This window comes from Petaurus breviceps, unplaced genomic scaffold, assembly GCF_028583685.1.
Source record: "Petaurus breviceps papuanus isolate PSGF00001 unplaced genomic scaffold, PetGlider_PUasm1.0 77, whole genome shotgun sequence".
Classification (NCBI taxonomy): Eukaryota; Metazoa; Chordata; class Mammalia; order Diprotodontia; family Petauridae; genus Petaurus; species Petaurus breviceps.
In genome coordinates this window covers 4,121,215-4,141,842 of record NW_027186492.1, presented here as the reverse complement: position 1 = coordinate 4,141,842, position 20,628 = coordinate 4,121,215, and the positions used below count along the sequence as shown (strand labels likewise).

Here is a 20,628-nt window from a genome sequence, read left to right as displayed (position 1 = left end):
GGGGGGGGAGGCAGAGGGGTGGTCCTTCTACATTAACAAAAACCCAGATTAATTCAAGTGTTGAAATACTTCTTTGGGTGCATAATGTAGAACTTGACATGTAATACTCATTTTTCTCATTTATAAAGAGCCTAATGCAACAGGAATAATATCCTAACACTGTTCCCCTCCCCATCCCTCATCCAAATTAGGCTTTAAAGAGTACTGAGACCACCACATTGTCTTGGCTGGCCCAAGGGACTAGAGGCTAAAGCTGTTGATGGCAAGTACAAAGAAGCTCCAGAAATTCTCTGATGAGCAACTGGGGCCAAGGAGCTAGGCTCTGCTGAACCAACTGAGGTGTCCTCAAAACCACCTTCCCATCCTTGGATATCTTTCTCTTGCTAGGACTAAGTAATCTCCTCTTGTTAACAGCTGGATGTCCTATAAGTGTCTCATTGTGTTATGATGTAGAATCTAAAACTAACAGGGAAATGCCTTGAGGATGGCCCAGCCTAGACTACTGAATACTGAATTACAAAATGCCTCGGTTAAAGTCATCATTTTAAACTGTCAAATAATCCTGTATGTACCCTTCGATATTACTGTTTACCCATTTGCATTATAATGCTTAGACTTGACTCATTTTCTATTATAAATTTTCATTTTTCTATTTCTATAGGCAAACCAAACTCTATAAAACTAAACACATTTCTTTTATTGGATGCTGTGTTCAAAACCAAACCTATCTGGTCAAAGACAGGATTTACAGCTGAAGATTACCAACATGCTACTTCATTTTCTCCACCCTTTCTTCCTGCCCTTTCCCTTTATCTGAAACATACTTCTCCTTATATTCTCAAATATTTCATTTCCTTGAGCCTTTCTGTAAATTTTTCTCCTTCTAAAGTCCAACTGTAATTCAGAAAACAAAACAATATTTTTAACAACTTTTTTACCATGAAAATTCTTGCATTAAGACTTTTAAATACCAATATTATCAATATTAATAATATTGATATTCAAATATTTAAAATTTAAAATAGATATTTAATTATTTAAAAATATCAATATCGACAAATAAAAATAAAAATCAATATTAAAGATCAACAGTTCCAAGTACTTATATCTCCAAACCAGATTTTTTTTTTTTTAAAGCAATCGGGTTTAAGTAACTTGCTCAAGGTTACACGGCCAGTTATTTCTGGGTGTGGTGCTAAGTATCTGAGCCCAGATTTGATCCCCAGGTCATCCCGACACTGGAGCCGGTGCTCTTTACTTGCTGAGCCACCTCGCCGCCCCTAAACCAGATCTTTTACCCAAAGTATGAATTTTTGTTCATGAATTCTTGGGAGTCCTTTTGGTTGTTGTTTTTTTTTTTTTTTGCTTTCTGGAGGGCAACTGGGGTTAAGTAACTTGCCCAAGGTTACATGGCTAGTATTTTTGTGTGGGTGGTTAAGTGTCTGTGACCGGAACCGAACTCAGGTCCTCCTGACTCCGGGACCAACGCTCTACTCACTGCGCCACCTAGCTGCCCCATTGGGAGTCCTTTTGGACTGCCTGTATGTCTTCTACCTTCAAAGAGGATGAATATTAAATGTTCTGGGAAGATGATCTCAGTATCAAATCCCACACTTCCTGATTTTAGGAATGCTTCACTATTTTCTGCTTTTTGAAGAAAACTTTGGTGAGATCTTGATGGATCCTTTCTGATATGCAGTGAATCATTTGCCTATATTCAAGTTTCAGGACAATGCACTTTGGACAAGTTCAATTTTAATTTCTCCTCATGAGTTTTGGAAAGTATATATTTACACAGTATAATTTTTTTTAATAGTTCTGGGAAATTTTTCCTAATAATATTTTCTTTAAAAAAACTTCTGGAACACCAAGAATTCTTACATTCCCTTTCATGGATCTGCCTCTCAAATATTTAATTGCTCTCTGCACTGCTTCTAAATCTTTTGCTGGATGAGTTATTTTCTAAGCTTGTTTTTCTCTTCCACTTCATAATTTCCTATGATTTTTAGGAATACCCAATGAAAATGCCAAGTTCTCTTGCTAAGATTCTTAACTGGATCCACTTCTTTTAATTCCTTTCATCATTAACTTTGGATAAGCTGGATTCTTCTCTTAATTCTTTCATTGCATTATCCATTTGAGTATCTTTCTCAGGATCTGCTGAAGCTATTCTGATACTAATACTCAGTGTCACTTCTGACATCTTTTCTACTCTCTTAAACAATAATTTTAAAAAATATCAAAAGCTTTCTTTTGGTCTACTAAATATATTTTTGGTGAGCTTTAATTTTCTTATAAAAGATTTTAGCAAATGTTTCTTTTCAGCACTTCTGCTTTTTTTCCCTTTTTTTTTGGAAGGGCAATTGGGGTTAAGTGACTTGCCCAAGGTCACACGGCTAGTAAGTGTTAAGTGTCTGAGGCCGAATTTGAACTCAGGACCTCCTGACTCCAGGGCTGGTGCTCTATTCACTGCGTCACCTAGCTGCCCCTCTGCTGATTTTTTTAACAAGGGGAACATGGATGAATAGTTTTAACTCTTTTAATCATGGATTAATCCACCATTTTCCTTAGTCTATATTTCTTTCACCCTACTCTACATTAGTTCTTTCTAGGCAGAAGGGGAATCAAGACAAAAACACATTGAGACTTTGAGCTAAGCAATGGAAGGGTTACTTCTAATCTTAACTAATGATTTGCTGTGTCATCATGGGTCAAGTTTTCTCTATGCCTCAGTTTCCCTAGTTGTGAATAAGCAATTACTCATGTACCTCTACAGAAAGGTAGACAAGGAAAATTAGAAGTTGTCTACCACACCCATATGAGTGTGTGCCTGTATGAATACTATCCACTATTCTCTCTTGAATTCTAACCCCCAACATTAAACAGGAAGAACAAAACAAATGACAAAGGAAATAAAATCCTTAAGAATCCTGTTTTCTTACCTCAACTGTAATCCTTTGTTTGTCCTGGTACCACCCAGCTGGTAAACCTTAGCTGTCTCCACAACACCAGTGATTTCAGCAACCTAAAAAAAGGAAACACCAGTCAAAAACATATATCTGGAGCGGCCAGGTAGCACAGCGAGTAAGAGCACCAGCCCCAGTGTTGGGATGACCTAGGGATCGAATCCGAGCTCAGATACTTAGCACCATACCCAGAAATAACTGGCAGTGTAACCTTGAGCAAGTTACTTAACCCCAATTGCTTTAAAAAAAATAAATTTAAAAAAATATATCTAATTTTTCTAGAGTATACCTAAGAAAGTATAGATACTTGACTCCATTCTGACAGGAATATAATGGAGTTGGATCTCTCAATTATTATGAATAGAAAACAAACTTAAGAGAAATGTATCTAATTATGCCAACATATTTCAGATCTAATGTGATTTTTATTTTACTGATGGGATTCAATTGGGGCCTCAGAAACCTGATCTATATTATATGGAAATTTTTCATTATTTTATTTTTTAAGGAGTCTAGACCTATGATTTCATTTTTATAGGAAGCTCCCTATATAGAAATTCCCTCCACTAATGCAGACTGGCAAACCATCTAAAATTTCATTTTCAGAGAGATGACTGGGGTAGTGATAGGTTAGTAGATGTTAAAGGCCAGTCCTGAACCCATGTCTTCTTAACTCCTAAGTCAGACCTCTAGACATTAAGGCACACTGTTCCTCTAAGTGCTTTTGTGTAAGAAAAAAATCTATTTTTCCTTCCAGATGGACAAAATCCTCATTGCTCATTTCTGACATACCTCCTCCTTGCCCTGAGGACAAAAAAGCTAAAGAAATTATCCCTGGGTTCTAAGAGTCTTATGTGGCACCTAAGCTAGCAGAAAGAAATTTCCTCAAGAACTACACGGGTTAAAGAAGCAAGAGATGTCTTTATGGAATTTCTCTTGGGTACTCAATTTTTTTTATTATTGTAGTTTATGGATAAATCTAAAGCCAATTTCTTCTACTGTGCTCACCTGTAAGGCCAAGCAGTAGAAGGGAACATAAGGCATTGCAGCCTACAACAATTCTGAAACCTAGTTTATGATTACAACAGAAGGATAAAATTACCCATCCCAACTAAGGCACAAATGTAGCAACAGTTTCTGATCCAGTAGTTTTTGAGTACTGAACAAAAAGAGCAGTCTCTGGGATAATACTGCACAGTTCTTTATTCAAATACAAACAATTCATTTCCTATATTTGGTCTAGAAGGAAATAAAAGCCTTTGTGTGATGTGGATACCACTTGTCACCAACCAACTCCAATCAGCATCTTAATCCACTGCACATGTCCCAACTTTCTTCAAGAAAAAAAAAAACCCTATCCATTTCCAATGTTGTAGTATTGCTTCTCGACCCTATGGAGCCAAGAAAACAAATGCTCACCCGATAGACAGGTTTACTGTTGTGGTTCCCAATGCCAATCCGTACAAAACATCCTGTGACTGTCTTAGCAAAGAAAGGCATGTGACACCATCGTTCTAGCTTGTGCCGTGATAACCGCACTCGGTTCAACTCTTCAGGTAGAGAAACTGGCTGTGACTTTGGAGGGACCTCTTCCTTTCTGGGATGGATAAAGGAGTATTGGATAAAAATATTCATTATGATCATGCATTATAAAAATTCCTTAAATTTAAACAAAAAAGTTCCTATTATGTGTAAAATACTATGTTAATTTTAATAGCTAACTTGCACTGACATAATGCTTTTAAGTTTGGCAAAGTGCTTTATAAATATTATCAGTACCATTATGAGGTGACTTTTATTATCATCCTCATTTTACAGATGAGGAAAATGAGGCAGGCAGAGATTAAGTGACTTGCCCAGCTGGGGTCATATAGCTAGTGAGTGTCTGAGACTGGATTTGAACTCTGGTCTTCCGGCCTCCAAGTGCAGTGCTCTATCCACTGAGTCATCCTGCTACACATTGGAAATTAGGACTGAAACAGGCAAAGTCCTTGCCCTCAAGGAATTCATCACCGAATAATGGAGATAAGATAGGACATAAATCTTGTAATGCAAACTATTATATGTTAAGTGCATAGAAGAAGAAAGGTGCTATAACAGATAAATTCAACTTAACAGAATGTACACTCAAGATTAACCTCACCAAAAAAACTGGCAATTATTTGCAAAAATGTATGTTTTAGGAAAATGATCACTAACTAGGAGCTGTAAAGAAAGGACAAGTTGTCACTGTCACTTATTGCACCAGTGGGGGCTCCCTAGTAAAACAAGAGAAAAAGCAGGTTGTTCTAAAACAGCTGATGATCTGATAAGACTCGGGCAAAGTACAGAAACTTGTTGAAATCATTCCGAATCTGTTATTTTATCTACTAGTAGCCAGATGACAAAGTGGCTTGGTATGTTAGCCAGGACTAGAGGCAGACCCTCAGCTCAGGTGTAATAACAGTAAGTTCACAGGTTAAAGAGGGATTTTTCACAACACTGGGAAACTCCTGGGTCTTCCTCATGATCGGACATACTTGACTAAAGCCCATCAAACTAAGATACTGCCCACTCACTCCTCTTCTTCATCAGATGATGTTGTCCTAGATGAGCGATCGGTCTTCTCACTGGATTTATCATCCTCTTCCTCCTCTTCATCATCAGAGTAGACTTCACTTGTTTTTAATGGCTGTTTTTTGGCAAGCAGCTCAGCTGAAAAGAAAAAGAGAATCTTTGGCTTGGTTCTCAATGACACCAAAGGCTGAAATATCATCCATTTTTACAAGAAAATCATAGTGGGGAAGGGAGTGGAGATGTCTGTTTTGGTCAGCATGTCACAATTAAAGAGGCAGATTCTGTTATCTCAGGATATGATGCAAGAATCCCATGGTATTGTACTAAGCACTGAGGACTATCTACATTAATTAATGTCTAGAAAAGAAGTCTCTGTGTACCACAGTATAAGCTAATCATCTCATACTGATGTTCTCCGACTCAAGACACTTGAAATTGACCAAGAGATCAGTTAAGGCAAAACATTTCACGAGTCTCAAGAGCATACTCTCATTTGGGGTCTAGGGGAACTGAAATAGGGAAATTACCTAGACTTGAGAATGATGCCCTGATGGAACAGTCATAAAGATGCCATCCCTACACAAAATCAGGTCAGGCTCAAAGTCATCACTGACTCTGTCTCACCTGTTCTATTCTTCCGTTTTTCTCTCTCTGCTTTCAGTTCTTCCATGGCCTGAGACTTTTTGTCTAGTTTTTCATCCCGCTTGGAACGTCGCTCCTTGTTATGGGACATGACCTAGGAGATTGATGGGATGAATATGTATAATGTCTCTTGCTTTTAAATTAGCAGCTCACTGGATAATTTCCACATATATAGCATCAATCACATTCCTTTACTTTAAATCATATTGAGTTTATTATTATTTTTTTTAATTTAAGATTTATCTGAATGGAAAGCACATCTCTAAATAGACAAACAAGGAAGAGTAATAAAGATTTCTGTTTCACAAGCAACTTTTGTGTTCCTGATTTCTAAACAGCTTCCAGAATGAAACAGAAACTTGAGTCAGAAAACTAGCTTAGTTGTGACTTGCTGAGTGTTGATAATGTTAAATATAGACTTTTGTAGTGAATATAAAAATGGATCTATGTCAGAGGTCAATGTGTAAAGGGCCAAAAGTAAATATTTTAGGCTCTGAGGGCCAAGAGGCAAAACTGAGGATATTACACAGGTACCTGTATAATGAGATAAAACAAATTCCCAGAGTTTTATTAACAAAATTAAAATGTAATAATAATGATTATTATAGTAATGTACAATTTTTGGTAATACTGGTGTACTAATGACGACAGAATTATTTATTTGGGGTAACCTTTGACTTAATTGTGTTTCAAAGTTAGCATTCCCTATCATAAAAATTGATTGCAAAAGTCCATCTGCCAATGCTGATCTGTAACAAGATTTTATATACCTCAACTTTTAAAATCTCTCTCTCCACAGAGACAGGTATTGCTGATATCAACCCAAAAGCTTATGATTTTAACAGAGCATATCCACCGTTTGAAAGGCATTTATAGAATGCTATTTTCTTGCTATTTGCCTTTTATCAAGTCATTATGTTTGAGATTAATAACTTCCAACTGAAAGTTGGGTAAAAGATCCTCAGTTACCCAGTTAAAAAGACTTTGAAATGTGGAAATTTCTTTTGCACTTGCATTTAGGTCCAAAAACTGCTGCTAGAACTGTAATTTGAACTCAGAAAATATAGTCATTGATAATCTGTGTGGGAATGAAGTTTGTTCTTGTTTTAGCTTTTGACCAGCAGGGGACATGTATAAAGTAGCTTGACACTGCTTTTGATTCAAATATTAGTTCTTATAGAACTGACTTTACCTCAATAAAAATTTTACATGTGTTAGAATTATCCCTTCCACATCACAGGGATTAGAGGTGCAGTGCCCCCACAATCTGGAAATTCCATGTAAAAACTTTTGGCCTTTCCTTTGTGCCAGAGAAGAAGTCTGAATACTTATTGTAGTAAAAGATTACACATGTTGATACTGTACAATATCACACATACATTTATTTTATGCATTTCTGAGTTTCTAAAATTTTTTTCTGTGTCATCTGTTGGCCTTCATGTGTCATGTGGAGCTTCCGCAATATTCCCCAAATTCCCATTTAATTTCTTATGCTAATCCACAATATACTGACACCATGATGGAGAATGTACCAATGGAGAAAGGGTAACTGTTCTGTTTTGCCATTAAATTTTAGATTAAATTCATTAAGACACATCATGAAGTCTGAAGCAAAAACTAATTTCCAAAGCCAGTAAGGGTTCAATGATAGTGACTGAGGGTGGTTCTTCTCATTCATATAAGTGTCAATCTTGGCCCTATGCTTAAAAAAACAATAATAAAGCTTTTTTCCTCCCTGTTTCTTTTCTTGTTTTGACATGATGGATATGACTGAGTAATTAAAATGTCATGGAATGACAATACTCATGGCATTGAACCACAGTTGAGTTATAACTGTGTCACTTGGATTTGTAGTGCACTGAGCAACAGTGTGATACAATGAAAACCCCACATAAAATCTGTCACAACTACTTAACTCTGCCATTGTAGTGAAACAGCAACCACAGACTATAAACCAATGAGTGAGTGTGGCTGTGTTCCAATAAAACTTTACTTAAAAATGTAAAAGCATTTTTAGTTTTCAGGCCATATTAAAAAAGGTAGTAGGCTAGATTTGTCTCACAAGTTGTAGTCTGCTGACTCCTGATTTTTTGTCATTAAGCCAGAATAACAAAAATCTTTCAAGTTAAGTAGGGAAAAATTTATACCTTCTTACTCTGAGGAAAGGCCAAAATAAAAAGTTGATACTTTCCCAAGCCCTAGATTTATCCTAGGAAATCCTAAAGGACAATTCCAAAGTCAAAACTAATACTGTATGGGAATGAGAAAAAAAAAACATCTCCAGAGTTGAATAAAACTCAAGACAGAACTGGTGTAAAATACTTTAACAGATCCAATACCACAAGCACAACATTAATCTTACTGAATAGAAATTTCTCAGCAACTGTCTTTACATAATAATACAAACGCTCTTTTGGAGGACATAGAGGGTGCATGAATTTCCTACCTGGGATTCTTGAATCTGTGTGAGTTTTTTCTTCTCTTGTTCTTCTTCTTGTTTTTTCTTTTTTTCTTTCTTTTCTTTTTTCTTGGCTGTTTTTAATTTTTTCTTAATCTCAAACCTGGTAAAAAGATATTAAAACATTTTTAAGAATCTATGAAATAAGGGGAGGCCAGGTGGTGCAGTGAGTAAGAGCACCGGCCCCAGTGTCTGGATGACCTGGGATCAAATCTGGGCTCAGATACTTAGCACCCACCCAGAAACACCTGGCCGTGTAACCTTGAGCAAGTTACTTAACCCCAACTGTTTTAAAAAAAAAAATCTATGAAATATAAATAAAGGCTAATGAAACATTTATGAACTGAAATGCAAATTTTGATATGGGAGATAATAATGAGTGATCTGGCCTTTGGAAAAAGGATTTCAAATACCTATACTCTACCCAAATTAGTGAATAAGGGGGCCGTACTAAAAAAAAAAGTCACTTAAGGAATAAGGAGAAAAATCTCAGTAAACAGAACAAAACAACCTGAAACTAGAAGTGCTTGTCTTCAGATTTTTCTAATACCCAGTTCTTCCCAGTTTCAACCCAATGGAACTGACAAGGATGTTACTATATAAGAAGCAATATTGAAAATCCCAGGCAAATTCCTTACCTCCTCTAGGCTTTAGTTTCCTCATCTGCAAAATGAATTAAATGATCTCTAAAGTCTCTTACAGGGGCGGCCAGGTAGCACAGCGAGTAAGAGCACCGGCTCCAGTGTTGAGAAGACTTGGAGATCGAATCCCGGGCTCAGACACTTAGCACCCACCCAGAAACACCTGGCCGTGTAACCTTGAGCAAGTTACTTAACCCCAATTGCTTTAAAAAAAAAAAAGTCTCTTACATTTATTGTAAACCTATGATCCCATTATTACTACGACCAGACCTACATCTAGTCTTGCCTTGCCTTAAAATCCTGCTAGGAGATAATACTTTCAAATTTAAAAATGGGGACATGGAATCAACTAATAAGCATTTGCTGCTAATCAATTTTAAATTAACATGAAAAATATTTCATCCTGGCTCTTAAACACACTAAAGAGTGGGCCAGGAGAGCAGTCAGCTATTCTAGAGATAAACAATAAGGGAACTACCAAACCTAAGCATCAGGGCTTAACCCCTAAATTTTGGGAAAGAATACATTTATAACCTAAAACGCAAGCACTTCAAAGGCCAATCTGTAAAACCAAACAGCTGTGAAAAAAGTTTTGCTCATTTAAAAATAATTTCAAGAAATCTCTAAGGTGGAAAAGACCTCACCAGTCCATGTAGTTCGTGAACACAAATCTCTTCCACAACAAACCTGACATTTTCATCTAACCTTTGCTTGCAAATTACTACCATTTCCTGAGAGTTATTACATTTTTTGACGGCCCTGATAGGAAGTTTTCTCTCACATCAAGTTTAAAATCTGCATTTTTCTCTTTTACTCCCAGACAGCTATAATAGTCCTCTCTTCTTTTTTTCTGGGTTAAACATCCCTAATCATGTCAACAGATTCTCATATAGCATGGTCTTAAGGCCCTTCATCATCCTTGGTACCCTTCTCTGGATATTTTCCAGCTTGTCAATATCCTTCCTAAAGATGTAGTGCCCATAACTAAACACAACACAGTAGGTGGGGTCTAACTTGTAGAGAGGGATCATTTCCTTAGTCTTGGACACTATGTCTCTCAATGCAACTTATGAACATATTAGCCTTTTTCGGCTGCTATACTGAACTTGTATTTCACTAAAGGCCTGCCCCACCCAGTTCATTCTTGACTGAAATGTTACTTTCTAGTCGAGTCTCCCCTAGTTTGTACCTGAAGTTGATTTTTCGAACCCAAGTGAACAATTTTGCATCTATTCCTATTAAACCTCACCATGATAAATTCAGTCTAATACTCTGTCAAGATCATTTCAGACACCGTCTTCTGTCACATTAGGTATCCCCTCTAAAGCAAGGGTTCTTCACCTTTTTTGTGTCATAGATCCCTTTTAACAGTCTAGTGAAGTCTATGGACCCCTTCTCAGAAAACTTGTTACATATATTCACAATTGAAGGAAATGCTAAATTTCAGTTAGAGATTACTGAAAATTAAAGATGTATTTTTTTTCCCATATAACTTAACAAACCTCTTGAAATCTATCCATGGATCATTTGTGTGGATTGGTAGACCAACTCCTGGTTGGTTATTTGTGATATCTGTAAATCTGATAAGCATGCCATCTATATCTTCACTCAAAGTCAATGATAAAATTGTTAAATGCCACAAAGGCAAGCAGATTCCCAGATATATTGATGTGCTTGCCTGCATATTCACTTCGTAAGTTCTAGATTTTAAAGTTTTTTGATAGCTGAAAATTAAGACATATTTTATAATTTTCTCATGATTTTCTTTAGCAAATTAAATATATCCACCAATTTCTGTTCGAAGCAGAAGACAGGTTTTCTGTATAACAATCTTTATGAACATTATTTGTAATAGAGGAAAAGCAGAAGGGAAGATAAGGAACAAAGCAAAGATACTATAATATACTTTCCTCCCAGAGACATGGCTAAGAAAGTTAGATAAGGTTCCAGAAAATATCTAACCTATGAGATATAGCTAACATTCAAAGTATAGCTAGTATACAGTCTAAATGCTTTATTGTTACAGTCACATGTTCCAAGACTAGTTTCTACCTGGAGGTAGGGTTTGATGGGAGGGGGAAGAGAGGGAAAAAAAAAAGAAAAGAAAGGACATAAAACCATAGCTTTTACCTTCTCTTCAGCACCTCTCTTTTTTCTATCCTGTTAAACAGTTCCTGTTCCCTTTCCTTCTCTGTCATTTGTTCTAAACGGGCCCTATCTTCTTCATCTCCCATGAGGTCTTCTCCATATCCATCATGGAATTCCTCATCCTCAGAGGAAGAATCCGAATCTGAGCTGGAGGAGGAACTGTTACTGTCTGAGTCAGACACTTCACCTGAAATGAAATCCTAGATGTTAACAGTATAATATACTTGAATGAAGTTGATGAAACCACACATACTGTATAGAATGTCCACTTGCTGTCCTTTAGTCTATTACTATCCAAAATAAAAATGATTTACAGCCCTAACACCATTGGCTCATTGAAAAAATAGGATAGAAAGTTTAAAGACAGGAGAAAAAAACTGGGTTCTCAATGAACCATAGTTAAAAGATGCTACAACACTGGGGTGGCTAGGTGGTGCAGTGAATAGAGCACCAGCCATGGAGTCAGGAGGACCTGAGTTCAAATCTGGCCTCAGACATTTAACACAAAACTGGCCATGTGACCTTGGGCAAGTCACTTAGCCCCAACTGCCCCTCCAAAAAGAGAAGAAAAAAAAAAAGACGATAAACCAGAACAAGATGAGAAGAGTGGCATGGAAAAGGAAGAGAGAATCTAATTAACTAATGTGTAGATATTTAAAAAGGCACAAATTAAAAGCAATTTATCAAGTTGAAGTCTGTGCCCAGGTCAATAATAAGTCACAAAGTTATTTCGAAGGAAATTTTAAATTTATTATTCTAGCTAAGAAATTTCATATTAAGATCTAGTTATAGCAACTGATTCCTGGAATTGGCTTTACAAGAAAGAATTTCTAAAAGTTATTGTGTGTATGTTGTGTGTCACTTAAGGACTTTTCCTCTCTGTCATGTCTTCAGTATTCAAGAAAAGGAACACAGCTAACATAACTTTCTCAGCATCTGCAAATGACAAGACATGGCAAACCTAACAAATTACAGATAAAGTCTTACTCTATATATAGATTGTCCAGTCTCATCAACTGTAGCACTGTCAAGAGGAGGAGACAGGATCCTGTCTTACCTTCTTCGGGGGCTGAACTCTCAGCCGAGCTGTCTTTGTCGGAGCTACCTGAGGAAGCAGCTTTGTTTGTCTGTTTTTTCATGGTTCCCTTCTTCTCTATCTTCCCAGTTTTTCCTTTTTTCTTATTTTTTGAGCCTCCAACTGTCCACTGCAAGGAGAAGGGGAAAAAATGGCAGAGGGATTCAAATTTTCAAAGGAGGAAGAAAAATGTGTAGTTTATACCAAGAGAATGAAGCATGAATTAAGTACCTACTGTGTGCCAAACACTGTGTTAGACCCTAGGGATGCAAGAAAAAGAAATGAAACAATCCCTTCCCTCAAGAAGCTGACAGTGTTTTGGGGGAGACATGATGTACATAAATATGCATAATATATTTTAAATAAAAGGTAATTTTGCGAGGGAAGCTGGGGAAAAGCCGAGAAGAGAGGCAAAGAGGAAGGAGAAGAGAGGAGAGAGATATCAGAAAAGGTCTTGTGTAGAAGATGGTATCTGAGCTGAATTTTGAAGGAAACTAGGGGTTCTAAGAGAAAGGGCTGAGAAGCAAGTGCATTCTAGGCACAGGGGACAGCATATGTGAAGGCAAATGGAGTGTCATGTGTGAGCAGTAACAAGTTGGCTGTACCAGAGAGTGCTCAAATTGAAGTAATATGATAAAGGTTTGCTAACTTGAAGTGAAACAAAAATTCAATAGCAGCCAACGTGGAGAAACTGGAGAATCTAGGACAGGGCTGTGAAAGGAAGCTCTTCTCTTCTCATTATGGAGGGAATATTAGGAGAAGTCACAGCCATCTTGAAATAAACTGCCTAGACGGTTTGTGCCTTTAACACATTCTCTTATATTGTTAATCCGAGAGCACATAACCCAAAAGAAGACAGCAAACATGAGTAAAGTGAGAGTGAAATTTTTTTGAAAATTAGGAAGTGTGCAGCTTGTACCTGAACCCGCAATACAAAGGACTGGATAAGAAGAGTGTTATTGAATAGGGATGGCCCAGGATCAGCCTGGGAAAGCGAGGGGGAACAGCTTTCACGAAGCATTCCTACAAGCAGCCCCTGCTGTTTATATGGTTTTTTTTTTTGGAGGGGGAGAGGCAAGGCAATTGGGGTTAAGTGACTTGCCCAAGGTCACACAGCTAGTAAGTGTCTGAGGTCACATTTGAACTCAGGTCCTCCTGACTCCAGGGCTAGTGCTCTATTCACTGCACCACCTAGCCGCCCCCTGTGTAAATATATTTGCCAAAGATAAGACATGTTTTACAAGTGTACACTGAGAACAATCATGAGACCTCCAACTCCAGACTGGCTGCAAGGTTCTTAACTGGTAAAAAGCTACAGAAGTCTGCCATATTAATATTCTGGGTATCCATTGGTGAAGAAGGTCCCAAGGATAGCACTACCACCACCATACTACTAGTACTATTAATACCAGAACCACCACAACGTTATATTTGAATAGTACTTTCATATGCATTACTTTTAATTCTCACAAGAACCCTAAAAGGAAAAGGCAGGGATAATCTCCATTCTGCAGATGAAAAAACTGAGGGTCAGAGAGTTTTACTGATGAAGTTCAGTAACTGACAAAACTATAATTAAAACCCAATTCTGGGTCCTAGTCCAGCACTTATTCTGCTACCTCAAAGTTGATTCAAAATTTAATTCTACAAACATTTAAGTGCTTAAGATGGGCCAGGCACCAGGAACACAAAAACTAAAACTAAGTCCCCGAACTCAAGGTATTTTGGTTCACTATCTACTATCTGAAAAAGCTTAGGATTTCAAGTCAGAGAAACTGGGTTCATATCTGGGCTTTGCTAGTTATTAGCTGTGGGACCTTGGTCAAGAGACTTTAGCTCTCTGGGTTTCAGTTTTACCATCTGTAAAATGAGGGTGGAGTTTGGACTACATCAGTGGAAACTTTTTAATAACAAAAAATGTATTGAAAATCCCCAGGATATGTACTTGATGTACTACTTGATGTACTACTCATAATATTCTTTCATTAAGTGCTTACATTAACTACAATAATAAATTAAAATTTATATTATATAATTATAGGATTTTATACTCTGGTGCAGTATACAGAGCACAAATGAGGCTATGTGCACACTTCTTACAATCTATTAGAAATCAGTTTGTGCTTGACTTCAAACCTTTGTGGCAGTTTGGAAACAATTTCATGATACATGAGGAGAAACTGCAAGACCATGGTGCACTTGGTCAGAAGTAATCAGTTTGATGTGATCACTGAATAAATACCAAAATCATTGTACATATGATCACATAGAATTGTGCCAGAAGCAAACTTGTAATGCTTAAAACATTCATATGCTTGTTATCACAGAGGAAAAAAAAAATATATATATATATATTTATAACATAAATGGGACATTTATTTATTGCTTAAGGCACTACTAAAATTTTAATTATTTATTTTGCTTTTTGGAGGGGGGAGGGCAGGGCAATTGGGGTTAAGTGACTTGCCCAATGTCACGCGGCTGGTGTTATGTGTCTGAGTCCAGATTTGAACTCAGGTCCTCCTGACTTCAGGGCAGATGCTCTATTCACTGTACCACCTAGCCACACCCCCAAGTGTTTTGTTTTGGGTTTTTTTTGCATTAAACTCCTTTTGACCATTGTCTCAAACTTTTCTGAGAAGCACTAAAGGCAAACCTCTGAACTAGACAATACCTAAGGACCTATCCTAAGAAGCAGGTAGGTGGTATAGTGGATAGAGTACTAGACCTGAAGTCAGAAAGACCTGAATTCAAATCTGGCCTCAAACACTTACTAGCTGTGTTACCCTGGGCAAATCACTGAACTACTGTTTGCCTTACTCCACTGGAGAAGGAAATGGCAAACTGCTCCAGTATCTTTGCCCAGAAAACCCTCTGGTCAGCACTGGTGTGCTATGGTCCACAGCATCACAAAGAGTCAGACATGACTGAACAACAAGGACCCACCCAGTTCTGAATCCTATGATTTTATATGGGACGATCATGAAGGGCTTCATGAAAGAAGTTGGCACTTGAGCTAATCCTTAAAGAAGGATAAATATTCTGAAAAAGATGTGGACCAGAGCATGGGGGTTATTATTCAAGAATACAGACTACAGGAAATGAGTTATAGAGATCAGGTAACAACTAGTACTACAATTCAGCTAGAAGAGAGTTTGTGAAGGGGAATAATATGAAACAAGGCTGAAATAGAAGAGTTAGAGATAAGCCTGTGGAGGACCTTGAATGCAAAGTGAAATGAACTGTGTATTTATCCTAGAGGAAACTGGGAGCCACTGAAAGTTTCTGAGTAGTGATATTACCCAGTCATTTCTGTGCCTTAAGAAGATTATTTTGGCAGCTTTGTGGAAGGGTTAGAAAGAGGGGATTAGAGATCAATGAGGAAGTCATTTCAATAGTTCAGGGAATAGGTGATAAAAGCTGAATTAAGGCTATGACCACATAAGCTAAAAGAAAGTAACAGGAGTAAAAAATCTGAGTGACTTGGCAATGACTGACCGACTAAATGTGGTGGAGAAGATAAAGTACAAGGATGACTGAATTATATAAATGGGAAGATGGTGGTAGCACCAAGAGGAATTATGGAAGTTTATGAAAAGGGTGGGTTTAGGGGGAAAAGATGACTCTGTTTTGGACATATTGTGTGATCCAACTGCTAATGGGACATCTGGCTAGAAATGAGTAGCATTAAAAATAAAATGTCAAGAGATGATAACTGGATATATGGATATGGGAGTCATTTCCCTGGCAAAGATGTATGGGGGGGTGGGTAGTAACTGAATGAGTAAAATTAAGAAGAAAAGGGGCCTCGGTATAGAGCCTTGAGAAACACCTACAGTTAAGAGTGCAAGAGAGGGATATTGATCTAGTTGGCACAGTGGATAAAATGCTAGGCCTAAAGTCAGAACACCTGAATTCAAATCTTGCCTCAAATACTGTGTGACCTTGTACAAGTCATTGAACCTTTGTAAGCCTCAGTTTCTTCATGTATAAAATGGGAATCATAGCACCTAGATTCATGAGGACCAAATAAAATAATTGTAAAGTACTTAGCACAGTGCCTGGTACATGGTAAACACGATACAAATGCTAGCTGTTATCATTATCATCATAATTATTATTTAGCAAAGAAGGATGAGAAGGAATGGTTATACAGGCAGAAGTAGAACCAGCAGAAAATAGTGTCCTAGAAACCAAGAGAGAAGGATAGTGTAGTCCAAGGTGTACAAAAAGAAAGAAGAGGAGGATGGAAGAGAAGATTAACTGGTTTGGCACTTAAAAGATCACTAGAAAACAGTTTTAGAGCTGTGGTTTTGGAAGGCAAATTGTAAGGGGTTTAAAAATAAGTGGTAATGAAGAATTAGAGGCAGCTACTATATGGGGGTTGTTTTGCCTTTTTTTTTTTTTTTGGAGGGGGGAAGGCAGGGCAATTGGGGTTAAGTGACTTGCCCAAGGTCACATGGCTAGTAACTGTTAAGTGTCTAAGGCTGGATTTGAACTCAAGTCCTCCTGACTCTAGGGCCAGTGTTCTATTCACTGCGCCACCTAGCCGCCCCTGTATGTTATTTTTTTTCAAAGAATCTGCCTATGATTTAAAAAGTAGTAAAGAAAGAAGCTATGATGGGTCAAGTATACTGCAGGATCAAATGAGAGGACAGACACAGCAGTTTAGGGTAACTGGTGTACATACTATGGAGGCCAACTTCCCACTCTCAAATCTTTCCTTCTCTCCACCCCCTCCCATTGGTGTTCGGTATAATCCAAAAGCATAATTGGGATTGGGAGTGGAACATTAAAATAGCTCCCTGAACTCACCATGAGATAGTCCTAAACAGCTGTCTAGTCATTAAGGTTACTTCCCTTTCAACTCCTGATGGAAAAGGCAAGCCACATGGCTTAACACTGTTTTGAAGGTTTTGGTTGCCTAAGATAATCTTAGGTTAGAGGACAGGAAATCTCTCCAGAAAGGAACTTACTATCACCGGGCAAGAGGTACTGCAATCTTAGTCTGAAGGACCTGGAAAGAAACAGAAAGTGGACTGCCTACTCAATAGTGCATTATTAGTAAGTGAAAAGAAGAACTCAAATAAAACTGGAAGAAAAGGGAGATGCCAATCATAAGAGATAAAACGTATACTGAAACAAACCAATATTACAAATGTTCTGCATAAAGTTCATTATATCACTCATAGTAACCACTAAAATCAATAGCCTCTTTGAAATCCTTATCTTCCTTGATCTGACTTGGGGACAGTTGACCACCTTCTCCTTCTGAATACTGCTCTTCTCTGGGTTTTTGAGCCATGGCTCTTTTTTGGTTCAACTGCTCCTTTCTAATGTCCTTTGCTGATTCACCTGTCCTGCAACCACTAATTAAAAGGGTCCTTTTCTCTCTACACTCCTAGTGTACTCCCTCTCAGAACTACTCTGAATTCATTTTGAATGTTTGGTATGTGCTCATGAGTACCTACTGTCTTTGTATTTATTCCCAGTGCTAGCATAATACTCGGAACACAGTAAGGACTTAATAAATGCTAACTGATGACTGAAGTGTATGAGAGGTCATGGCTGCCTTTTACTACAATATAACTAAATAGGACATTCCTCAAATGTCCCCTAAAATCCCTTAATAAGATGTTATGGATTTATTTCATGATTGTATCTATCTCTCAACCCATACCTGTATTTTCAAACTATCTACCCCAGGATAAAAACTCAAGTTTATCAGCTTCAGTGTATAATGGCAGTTCATTTCAGATTAAAATTCCATTTTCAAGGCATGTATCCTACCTAGTACTGCAGAATTTCTTTTTTTTTTAACTGCTATGTTATTTCTTCCAATTACACGTATAGACAAATTTTAACATTCACTTAAAAAAAAATTATGAGTTCCAAATTTTCTCCCTCCCTTCCCTCTACCCTCCCCCTAAGCTGGTAGGCAATTTGATACAAGTTATGTATGTACAATCTTGAAAAATATTTCCACATTAGTCATGCTATGAATACTGTAGAATTTCTTAAACAAAGCTATATTCATCTAATTCATACCTTTTAACAATTCCTATGTATGTAGAGCTTTAAGCTTTGCAAAGCACCTTCCTCATCTTATAGATGTGACAACTTCAATCACTGTAATTCTCTGTCTTAGGAGATGGAAAAGTCCTTTAAAAAATTCTCTTAAAAAGAAATTCTATCCCTAAGGGTTTACTCTTTCAAGTTCTAGGTTTTAATGTTCATTACTGGTACTTAAAAAAATTTTTCTTTCTCTGAAATGAGTGGTCAGTTAGAGAAGGGTCTAAGGAGTTAATAGATAAATGTTATTTAATACCTATAAAGGTATTAACTAAATAGAGGAAGTAAGGAAAGTAGTGTTGCTAGTTATTCTACTTATAGGAATTTAATAATTGTTTTAATAATAGCTGGGAGAGATAGGTCAGAGCTCAGAAAGGGAAGAGGTAATGATATTTGCCTTTAAAAGACACCTATAACCTAGATGGAGAAAAAAAATATTATATAAATGAAATTGAAGTGATAAAGGATAGGGATAGTATAACATTAAATACTAAACTGGTTGGTACAGAGTCTAGACTATAAATATGCTACAGTAGTTTAGAATTTGTTGTAACAAGGGTAACAGTATTAAGTAAGAAGATCTATGAAGCAACCTTATGCAAAACACTTGTAATAGGATTTTGTCAGTATCTAGATACGTTAGCACCTCCTTTATCTGGCAACCTGGACTTCCAATACTAACCAACAAGTAAAAAAATTTTATGGGGAGCCAAATTAGATTATCATTACTAAAAGCCAATATATTTTACTCAGGAGAGACCCTCTGAGATCCCACTCAGAATTTATTTATTCACATTTAAGCAATTTTTAACAAGCTTCATTATCTGTTCCTTCAGACTCTAAGCAGATTAGAAACAACAAATTTGAGGGGCGGCAGACACATTGCTAATAAACAGCAAACCATCCCAGTAGACAACAGTCAGAGGACAGTTAAAAATAAAAAAGTTTGATGTAAGAACTCAGAAAGTACAACAATTCTTAACTATTTCAGGTTTGAGACAAAAAGTTTTATAGTCTCAATATTTACTCCTGAAACAATGGAAACGAAAAAAATTTAGGTACTTAAAAGAGTATCAGCTATTGAAAAAAATGTTTTGGGCATTCATGGAAACTGGATAAATAAGGTATTACCTTACAGTAAATACTTCTTTCAAAAAAAAAAAAAGCTGAGTAAACAGAAGAATGGAAAATACTAAAAGTCTTTAGGAGCAGCATTTCCTTTCAATGTATTAATATAAATCTGTATAAAGGTGTTAAAAGTACTGAGAAGATTCTTCTACTACATATAGCTTTATGCTCTATATCAACATTACCATTAATGTTAATTATTAATAAGTAACAAAGCAAAAATAATGTTCCTTTACTCATAATTGCCATTATTTTAGATGGAACCTCGTAAACACAACACACACAGGCAGGCAGACAGACACACATACACACACACAATCCTCCCTCCTATCCCATATTAGGTCAAATTACTGTAGCTTTACTGAATCTAAAAATCTTGAGGCCAATAACAGAGGGCAAAGACAATTACTAGCAGACACTTAGAATAGATATGGACAGGAAAGTAACTGTAGAGCAATCCGGAGGAAAAGGTACATTCTGAGAGAAGTAAAATTGAGAGGGAAACAGAAAGTGAAATTACCAAAGGAGTAAGAGAAGAGAAAAGAAAGGGCCTGCAAGACACAAGGAAGCAAAGACATCTAGAAAGAACTGACTATCCTCTTCCATTACAGCACTCTGTCATCAAAGTTTCTCTTTACATTAATTTTACCTTAAAATAAGGTGCTGGGAGCCCAGGGAATCAACACAGACAGACGATGTATTTAACCATTTTGCCTAGAGTCCAACCTACATGTATTTTCAATTTTCAACATTATCTAGTTAAAATAGTTGAAGCTAACAGAAAGTCTCAGGGGTATGAAAGAGGAGTCTAGGGTTGGATCCTTATCTACCTATTTGGCTCATAAGACAAATAACCACAGCTTAAAAGAAAGACTGGATGTCTGCAATCCCACTGTCATAAGAGTTCGGCATTTTAATGCCAAAGTAAATCTGGTTTCAACG

The 20,628-nt window shown here is 37.0% G+C and overlaps 1 protein-coding gene across 1 annotated transcript in view; it reads right to left on the bottom strand.

Annotated features, from left to right (window-relative positions):
- Positions 1-20,628, bottom strand: part of RTF1 (RTF1 homolog, Paf1/RNA polymerase II complex component) — a 49,455-nt gene that overhangs the window by 11,835 nt on the left and 16,992 nt on the right. Inside the window, exons 3-9 of the mRNA XM_069105778.1 lie at positions 12,469-12,616; positions 11,394-11,598; positions 8,611-8,725; positions 6,147-6,258; positions 5,525-5,660; positions 4,386-4,563; positions 2,943-3,025 (exon numbers count right to left, since the gene is read on the bottom strand). Of these exons, the coding sequence (XP_068961879.1) occupies positions 2,943-3,025; positions 4,386-4,563; positions 5,525-5,660; positions 6,147-6,258; positions 8,611-8,725; positions 11,394-11,598; positions 12,469-12,616 (977 nt within the window). The remainder of the gene's footprint in view (positions 1-2,942; positions 3,026-4,385; positions 4,564-5,524; positions 5,661-6,146; positions 6,259-8,610; positions 8,726-11,393; positions 11,599-12,468; positions 12,617-20,628) is intronic.